At 38.5% G+C, this 9895-nt stretch overlaps 1 protein-coding gene across 2 annotated transcripts; it reads left to right on the forward strand.

The window, feature by feature from the left end:
• The first annotated feature begins 4112 nt into the window (after positions 1-4112).
• Positions 4113-9107, forward strand: LOC116247993 (calnexin homolog). Of its 2 annotated transcripts, XM_031620514.2 has the most exons (7): positions 4113-4370; positions 6671-6774; positions 6875-6944; positions 7041-8170; positions 8259-8330; positions 8489-8605; positions 8728-9107. In XM_031620514.2, exons 2-7 carry the CDS (start codon positions 6691-6693, stop codon positions 8866-8868), a joined length of 1614 nt encoding a protein of 537 aa, XP_031476374.1. In that variant the 5' UTR covers positions 4113-4370; positions 6671-6690; the 3' UTR covers positions 8869-9107. The 2 variants fall into 2 exon arrangements, with proteins under 2 accessions (XP_031476374.1, XP_049931912.1); XM_050075955.1 differs by lacking the exon at positions 4113-4370 and having other exon boundaries at positions 6659-6774.
• Positions 9108-9895: the final 788 nt, after the last annotated feature.

Consider the following 9895-nt stretch of genomic DNA (forward strand, 5'->3'; position numbering starts at 1 on the left):
GCTATTCTTGAGTACATCGGGAGTATGAGCTAGACGAAATAAATTATATTTCCTCATTTATTTCTAAAAGTATGCTTGTAACATTGCTTTACTTATCATTTATGTTTGAGATGATGATTATGCAAGATGTAATTAATGAGCAAATGCACGGCAAGAATGAGTGTTTAGGTTGGGATCTTTTTCATTGTTATATTGATTTTTGAGGTTGAAATTTGTCCACAAAAAAATCCTTCACCAATATGTATATGTTAAAATGCATCCTCATGTTACTTTCACATTTAGTTTTCTTTCTTAATCACTCATTTAGGAACCCTAATAAGTGCTTTGTCAAGTTATTCCCCATTTCATGAGTATTTGGTTTTCTTCTAGTGGAAGAAATATTTTTTCTTGTAATAAATAATATGATTTTATGTTCATGTATAAAATATGTTGAAGCATGTTTTTCAAAAGCAAATACCCTCTATAATGAGGCTTTGGAGACTTACGCTAAGCTCTTGCATGAGTCCGGGTTCCTCTCCGGCCTGCATAGAAAAATTGAATTCGGATATTTTGAAGTTATATACTAATTTCAACTCTCATGAAAACATATATATATATATATATATATATATATATATATATATATATATATATATATATACATGCACATGACTATTTCTTTTTGCCTTTCTCTTTTTATGATTTAACATATTCTTTTACAAATTCTCATATATTTCTCTAAAATCTATTTTTTTCTCTTTTTTCTAAAATCTTTTTCTCCCTCTCCATTTGAGTTAATACTTTATATATGTATATATATATATATAATGATACATCTCTCTTTCTCTCTCTCTTTTTCTTCATTCTTTTCGGATTAAGGTCTTTTCTCTTTTCAATTCTTTTGAATATTTTTCTGCCAAGTGATTTTCAAAAGTTTTCAAAAGATATTTGCAAAAATTCCTCAAATCAAAATCGTTCATACTCTCAAGTGACTCTTCAAAAATTTTCTTAAAAATTTGAAACATCAAATCTTCAACATTTTTTCAAATATTACATCACATTTAGAATAAAAGATGTTTAAGCTAAAACAAAATGCACCAAGAATAAACATAGCCCTTGAATTGGTTGGTAAAGGCACCGTGAACAGTCAATCCTGGTACCGACGACAAGTCCATTTCTTTCTCATTTCAAAATAAAATCTCATTTTTCTGAAGCACTTCAAAAACCAATAAATTGGTTGGCGATGCAAACACCCGGCGTTCATTTCTTGAGTCTCTCTTATGTTCACTCTTTTCCTTCCTCTCACCTTCTTTTCCCACCAGTGGATGATGCAAAACTACTACAATGACTTCAGATACAAAAATGAAAGGGAGAGTGTCTTCCTGATGAGGAGATTGGAGCTTGCTATCGGCCACCAATTGTTGTGGTTGAGAGAGGAAGCTGGGTAAACTGTTGCCATTGAGAGAAGACATGGGGTAAGCTGCTGTGAGAGAAGAGAAAACGAGAATGTGAGAATGTGTGCCCTAACATATGAAAAAATGCAATGGGCAAAAAATTTTACCAGACATTAAGGGCACATTTGAGGGGGATGAGATATATTGTGCTGGGAAAAACTTTAAAATCTTTAAATCTGGTCCCTACACATTAAACATGGCATTAGAAGATGATTTCCAGAAACATTTTTCTAGAAATTTTGTCCAACCAAAAAATAGGTGGAACTTTAATCCTGGTCTTAAAGTTCCATAACCTTCCAAAAAAACTCATGAAAGAAAAGTTTCATGTTTGTTTGTGGTAATTTTGTTGAAATTTAAATTAAAGTTCCACCTTTATAGTGGAGGACCACGTTTTCAAATAGGCCCTCAAGCAGGATATGGTATGGAACAATTGACATTCACTCAATTCAACATACTCAAACAAAGTATTCAGTAAAGATAATTGTCTCAATTCGGCATAACTGAAACCAAACTAAGAATTGCATTCAATAGGGCGATATGAGAGAATGCGGAAGCCAAGAGTTTCTGTTGACAAGAGATCAATAGCTAAATTTCTAGATAAGGTAAGATATTTTTAATCCTCTCTTTTTCATCCAAATATGAGCGATTATGTATTTTTAGATATAGCAATATCGAACTGAAATATAAATAACACAAAAGGTTTTACTGTGTATTATTTTCTACACCAAAGATGGAAACAAAAAAAATACTCAGTCCTATTTTACGTTTGGTAAGTGTCTCAACTCTTAAACTGGAACACTCTAAATGATGTGACTGCATAACTATGATTGTGATTGCCAAACTTTATGGTGAAACACCCGTGTCTGCTATCGTTCTATGCTTATCATCCGTTCCACACCAATATTGATAGCATTAGTCCATAGTTGTTGCATATCAGGTCCCAGCAGCAAATCTTTAGGTTGCAAAAAAAAGTGCTGCTAAGTATCACATCCTTAAGGTGGCACCTGATTTGCAATAAATTCTTCTATGGAAAATATTTAGAAAAATGTCACTAGGGTGGGGGTGCGGACGAAAAACCTCCAAAAAAAGAACAATTTTACTGTTTAATTGAATAAGACAAAAAAAATTTATGATTCTTTTTTGTGTTTGATAGTTATTTGTAGCTATTATTAAGGTATACATGTAAATGTTTTAGTGCCCTGCAGAAGTAGCTTGAGTGGGCATCCTACTCAGTGATGGAGCTCGAAAAAATTGTTGGAGGGACTCTCTTTCAGATGTTTTTATATCCTAAGATGCACTCATATGAATAAAAACAAATATTTGAAGGTGTCAATATGTAAATAAAAAAATATTGAAGGACTGGTGTCATGTGGGCAGCCTACAAGTGGCTCCCCGACGCTCCCGACCAATGACAAAATAATCACACGGCTAAGAGAGAAATCATTTTGGTGGCACGGGATATCATTTCCGAAAAATACAATCGTGCCTGTTGTCTCACAATGTAGATGGAACAAAAAAAGCGAATAAAATATGCAAATCTTTTATTCATAAAACGAAATACTCTACGGGATCTATCTTTTCACGTCATTGATAAACTTATTATAATAAAAAAAATGGGGAGATTCCCATGTCTGAGATATGAGGGTGGGACGCCATGTAGAGTCCACGAATTTATGGGGGATGAAGAAGAAAGTAATCACATTAGAAGGAAGAGAGCAACAACTGGTTCGGAGGAGGATGCGGGTTAACATGCCGCTAGACGAGACGGGGGGGAGCCTTGAGAGGTAACGGTGATTTTCAAAGAGGAAGACGGACCCGACGGTCCAACAAATTCCACTGGCTAAACAACAAACAACTGAAAAACTTTTTTAATGAAAATGTTTTGAAAGCCTTTCCTCATTTCAGCTAAAAAAAAAAAAAAAAAAGGTTTATTTTACCTCAACTATAAACCTCACCCCCTTTTATGCAAAGTAGGTTATGTTTATAGGCTGAAACTTATCAAAAATACTTTTGTAGGTTAAATGTAAAACCCCTCCTTCCATAAGGGCAAAAGTGGAACGCAATTTTTTTTTCTATAAAATTAAGAAAATTCCCTTGTAATAAAACATGGGAAGTAGGACTTCCCATGTTAATGGCATAACATGGAAAGTCCCATCTTCGTTTTTTTTTTTTTTTTTCTTTTTTTAAAAGGGTATATGACACATGTCATATCCAGTGTTATGCTATCTCGGTTTGCTTTTTCTTTTTGTATTTGAAAAGTTATTTCACATGCTTTAAATTGATTTAGAAGTTTTAAATCGTAAATTCAAAACTCACATTGACAGTTCGTTTTTACGATAATCCATCCATGAATTAGAGTGAATTAATTAATTTTAGAGCTTGTAAGTTGCTTGCTTAGAATGATCCGCTTCAAAAGCGAAATGTGAGTTGTGACAATGGACCGTCGCTAATGGCCGAGCTTTGGGCTTCAAGGTATACGCAAAATTACCTTTTAGAACTGTTCGCATCACCTCCATTCCGCTCGAGCCACGTCACTTTTACGCTCTCCTGCTGACTTGTCGAGTTCTAACTGGATCTCAAGCCCGGGCTCTAGTTCTTATTGGCCACGGGGACGTGGGCACGGGGAAGCGGGGCCCGCTAACTTGAACTCTCTCGTCCCGTCTCCTATATAGACGACCCTGGATCCACAGGATCCCTAAATCAAGGTCCCTGCTCGCTGATCCACCGGTCGCAGCGTCCTCCTCCGTCGGTTCGGGGAGAAAACGCTGCTGCTTCTCCGTTCCCTTCATCTTCTTGTTGATCTTAGTCCTCGTTTGCGCTGGTGCGTCTGCTCCGTTTCTACTCGGAGGAGGTGAGGTGGTTCCTTCCTCGACAAATCCGAAGTCACCGATCGCATCATTTCGGTGGTCGAACTTTCAGAAGATCGATCCTTCCAAGGTACCAACATCCCCACCTCCCTTAGTTCCAATTTAGCGTCTTGAATATAATTGGTTGGTTTCTTGTCTCTCTGGTCCACTAACAAGATATACTGTAGGTTTTTTTGTTATTGGTTGCTCGTGCTGCTGGCAATGGAGCGTGGCATTTTGAGCTGTTTTTTGTTTTTTTCCCCAGTTGTGGTTTTGTTCGGTGTCGGAGAATTGATCTTTTGGTTATTGAACTCCAAAGATGAATCAGAAATACGGAAAGATTGGAGCGCCTGAACATGGTCTTTCTAGAGAGAGAGAGTTTCCACTGCTTTCAGAATTTCGGCAGAGAACTTAGCTTTTAGAATTGCCTCCTTGTACGCTTCAGTTTAGGATTTTAGGGCCTGAGGCCTCTACATGTGCTCTTTTTCTATCAGAGATACTTCGGTTGAGATTTAGAGTCTTCGGTAAATCATGCGGAAGAAAAACTCTGAGTTCCTTTCTCTTTGTTTGGTGACATAGCCAAGCTGATTGATAACGCCAATTTTGCTTAAGCATATGACCCATTGATTGTGATAGTGTGACTCTGCTTGAACGATCTCATTCGAGCCTACAAGATTATGGAATCTCGGGATTCCTTCTGCTTAGCCAACCTATAGATCACACCTGGAGGCTTCTATCTGGTTGCTTTCATTGTAGTCTATGTATGGAGTTTTTTTTATGTCGCCTGCCCTTCATCTGGCTGTCTGCGCCATCCAGCCTCTGAGCAATATGCAATTTTGTTTTCCACAAGCCCAACCGTATGCGTGGATTCTCATGTTCAACAATATTGGAACCAAAGAAACAAAATGATGAAAATCTAATGTTTCGATTTGGTTTTATAAGGATTCAAATTGGTCAATTTAGCTATGTGGTCTGACTTTATAAAAAATTGCTGGAAAACACAACAGCCTTGTCAGCACTCAGCAGATGGTGTCCACATGATACATACGCATACACACACAAGCATGTCATATGATATGAACATGTATGCATATGTACTCATGTACATCTACATGGTTATGTCTGTGTTTATGTATGTGCATTTTTTTAGTTGGTCAATAGACAGCAATTTCTGTTCTGGCTAAAAAATAGCTAGTTTTAATTATCATGCATTTTCTATCTTGAGATCTGTTTTAGATGTTTCATTTGCTAGAAAAGCATTTTCATCAGCTGACAGTTCTAAGGCATAAATGTGATATTTTCCAATAATTTCACAAGTAAAACAAATCTTAATTGCACTGCAGTCCTTTCAGCATCTCACTTGTGTCCGCAATATTATGATTTATTGCAATGTCATTGTGATATGCTCTGTAATATTTGAAAATTTTATGCCTTTTTGTTTTATATGTCAACATCATGCATCTTAATTTTTCTGTTCTTTTTCAAACGACTTTTTCCCTCAAGACTTGCAAGTGTTACGTAGCCCAAGCTGCTGATTCTGCAAATTCAGATGAATCAGCAAAAAGATATTACTATATTTATTTTTGCTAAAATAAATGGAAGTTAGAGAGAGAGAGAGAGAGAGAAAGAGAGAGGGGGGTGGGGGGGGGGGGGCGCGGGGGAAGAGAGGACAGGAACAGGTGGTGCACCTGTGACTGCAGGAATTGCAAAATCAATGGGTATTCTGGCTGTGGGTATTGTTACTACCTCATTTTATTTTGAGTGTCGAAGACTGGCAGTTCAATCACAAGAAAAAATTGCACCTCTTGACTGTGGGGCTTCTTGTAATAATCTACAACAGATATTTTTTTTTATGCCAGCATTTGTATTCCAGGTGTAACATACAGTAGAAATGATATACTGGAAATCTTATTCCATTATATCAAACACACTCTCATGTTGGAAAGTGACTAACTTTTCCCTGCTGCACCCGTTTACCAGGAAAGTTTTTCCTGGCATGTTTGTGATTCATTTTAGTCCCAGTGTAACAAACACTACCTTAGGATTCCTACTATTTTCCAGATTTACGCACAATGGAGTTCTTCTGTTATATTCTCAGTTCACTGGTTGTTTTCAAGATGCTTGATGTAGTGTTCTAGTCTTAGATATCTTGATTCTTGTTTCTGTTTTACCTGATCTGTTTTTTATTTGTCGTGCATATTTCAGTGGAAGATTTGAGTTCTCAGGTTAATTTACGGTTTTGAAGGTGTGACAGTTCACTAGTAAAGGGTTTTAGATTAAGATTGTCCTGAGGGGTTGTATGTGACAACTCACTAGTGAAGGGTTTTTAGATTAAGATTGTCCTGAGATGTTGTACGTAATGCTTTTGATCCGAATCAGCACTGTCTGCAGGTTTTCTCAATCAGGGCGCCATGATGGACAACAAACGAATCTCCATTTCTTCCTTTGTTATTTTGCTGCTGATTCAATGTTTTGCCATAAACGCTTCAGATGAGGTGACTTTTTCTGGATCATTTGGTTTTTCCCTGTTTCTATCTCTAGTGGTCTACTTTTGGCTGCTGATCGTTTTGTTTTGGCTCATCCTTTATTCTCTAGTTGTTCTACGAGTCATTCGAAGAAAATTTTGAAGGTCGGTGGATCGTCACTGAGAAGGATGACTACAACGGTTGGTTTGATAACCTGTAGACTTCGCATTTCTGAAATTTCCTTATGTGTTTTGTTTGTCATTGGCATTCACATTCTCTGTCATCGTTTCATTTAGGTGTATGGAAACATACTAAGAGTGAGGGACATGAGGACTACGGCCTCCTTGTGAGCGAGAAGGCAAGGAAACACGGCATAGTTAAGGAATTGGGAAGTGCAGTAGAGTTCAAGGATGGAACTGTTACTCTGCAATTTGAAACCAGGCTGCAGAATGGGCTTGAATGTGGTGGGGCTTACTTGAAATTTCTTCGTCCTCAGGACGTTGGATGGACACCCAAACAGTTTGACAATGATTCGCCTTACTCCATTATGTTTGGACCAGATAAATGTGGTTCCACTAACAAGGTCCATTTCATAGTGAAGCACAAGAATCCCAAGTCTGGCGAATATGTTGAGCACCACCTGAAATATCCTCCATCTGTCCCTTCCGACAAGCTCACTCATGTTTACACTGCTATAATAAAGCCTGATAATGAACTGAGGATTTTGGTTGATGGGGAGGAGAAAAAGAAGGCCAACTTTCTGTCACAGGATGATTTTGAACCAGCTTTCATCCCATCTGCTACGATTCCTGATCCGGATGATAAGAAACCAGAGGATTGGGATGAGCGAGCCAAGATTCCAGACCCTGATGCCGTGAAGCCAGAGGACTGGGATGAAGATGCACAGATGGAAATTGAAGATGAGGAGGCTGAAAAGCCTGAGGGTTGGTTGGATGATGAACCTGAGGAGATTGATGACCCCGAAGCGACAAAGCCAGAAGATTGGGATGATGAGGAGGATGGAGAGTGGGAGGCCCCAAAAATAGAGAATCCAAAGTGCTCAGAAGCGCCAGGTTGTGGTGAATGGAAAAGACCCATGAAGAGGAACCCGGCCTACAAGGGCAAATGGCACGCACCCATGATTGACAACCCCAACTACAAGGGCATCTGGAAGCCCCAACAAATTCCAAACCCTGACTTCTTTGAGCTTGAGAAACCCAACTTTGAGCCTATAGCGGCTATTGGCATTGAAATCTGGACAATGCAGGACGGGATTTTATTTGACAATATTCTGATTGCAAGTGATGAGAAAGTCGCAGAGACGTACCGTGAGAAAGCATGGAAGCCCAAATATGATGCCGAGAAAGAAAAGCAAAAGGCTGATGAAGAGGGTGCCGGTCCGCCAAAAGGGCTTGCAGGCTTCCAGGTGAGTATCGTCGTACCAGAATTTTGCTGTTTAATTGTTGATTCATGGTACCTGTTCCATCTCCTGACATGGTTCTCGTTCTCTGCAGAAAAAAGTGTTTGATATCCTTTACAAGATAGCCGACATCCCATTCTTGGAAGCATATAAGGCCAAAATCATCGTGAGTACTTATTTTACGCATTATTACGTTCATAATCCTCATGTTGACAAAAATTACGATATTTAGGGAGTGCAATTCTTGGAATGAAACATTAAGGACTTTGTATGTTCCATGACTAAGTTACTAGGTAAATATTAACTTTAATGGCTGAAACGCAGGATACCATTGAAAAAGGTGAGAAGCAAGCAAACCTGACAATTGGTGCACTGGTTTCTATTTTGGTGGTTATCATCACGCTCTTCCTCAAGGCTCTCTTTGGTGGGAAGAAATCATCTGTAAGTTCTTTGTTCTTCTCTATTCGGTGCTTTCTGTTGCATTTTAGTTGAAAACTTTAGTTAAGCTGCTTCATTAAACTTCCTGCTTCGAGTCACCTACAAGGTCCTCCTTTTCTTTACAGTTTCCACCTCAAGCTGCGCAAGTAAAGAAGGATGATGGGCCCGGGGAGGCAGATAACGATGGCGGCAACGCTGAGAAAGATGAGAATGAGAAAGAAGATAATGCTGCCCCTCGTCAGAGGAGATCTAGAAGAGAAACATAGGCTTACAATGGTCAGGATTTTGAATTGCAGTTGTTTCACCGCTACGTGCTCTGCACTCTGTGAGTCAGTCGGTAGTAGGGCATTGTAATTTAGAGAAGGTTTGCGACTATTTGTGAGTCTGCTTTTGGTAAACTTTCAGCAATTTTCTAGGATCTTCAGGGCATCATTGTTTCCTTTTATAAGGACCTTTTATATACTTGTTTAGAAATTTTTAAAAGGTTTCTTTTTTGTGGCTTGAATCTGCTCTTTTCTGTTTCCCATTTTGGAGGGGCAATGCTAAGAAGGTAGATGAGAATGAGTAGGAGGCTAATGCTTCGCTTTCCCAGAGGAGATTTAGAACAGAGACAAACAGTGCTAAAATTCTGAATTACGGTAGTTACCGTTACATGCTCAGCGGTCTGTCAGTCAGAGAGATAGATGGCCTGTGTAGCGTGGTAGATATGCTTGCGGCTGTTTTCAGTTTGCTTCTGATCATTCTACGAATCTTTAGTATCGGGAGGACATGTTATGGCCTTTTATGTACTTTAAAAGTTCAGAAAAGGCTTCATTTGTGGCTTGAATCTGCTGCCCTTTTCTTTCTTTCTTTTTGCCTCATGTATAATTATAGCCTAAAAATATTTGAAAAGATATTCGAGAACGTACTAGTCAAATTGTTGGATTTTTATTTTATGCTGTCTTCTCAACCGAGGAGAGTTCCCATTGTAAATTTTACAATTTTGCATGCATCACCCACTTCTATCTGTCACTTGTTGAATTTGTACAGAACTTGTCACGTAGTATGCTCGTTCTTTCACATGCTAAGTGATCCTGAACTCTTCCTGCTGGAGTTGCGTGCTCCATCAGTTTTATCAATAAGCGAAGAATATTGAAGAATCAAGGATTATTAAAAAACAAGCACGGGGAAGAGACATTACCGAGACACAACGTGCCATACAAAAGACGTATAGACCAAGAAAACACAAATAGAGAAAATCAGAACACAAAATGCCGAAACGAAAGCGGCGACTTTTTGATGCAGCACCTTCCT

The sequence above is a fragment of the Nymphaea colorata genome, chromosome 2, assembly GCF_008831285.2.
Source record: "Nymphaea colorata isolate Beijing-Zhang1983 chromosome 2, ASM883128v2, whole genome shotgun sequence".
Lineage (NCBI taxonomy): Eukaryota > Viridiplantae > Streptophyta > Magnoliopsida > Nymphaeales > Nymphaeaceae > Nymphaea > Nymphaea colorata.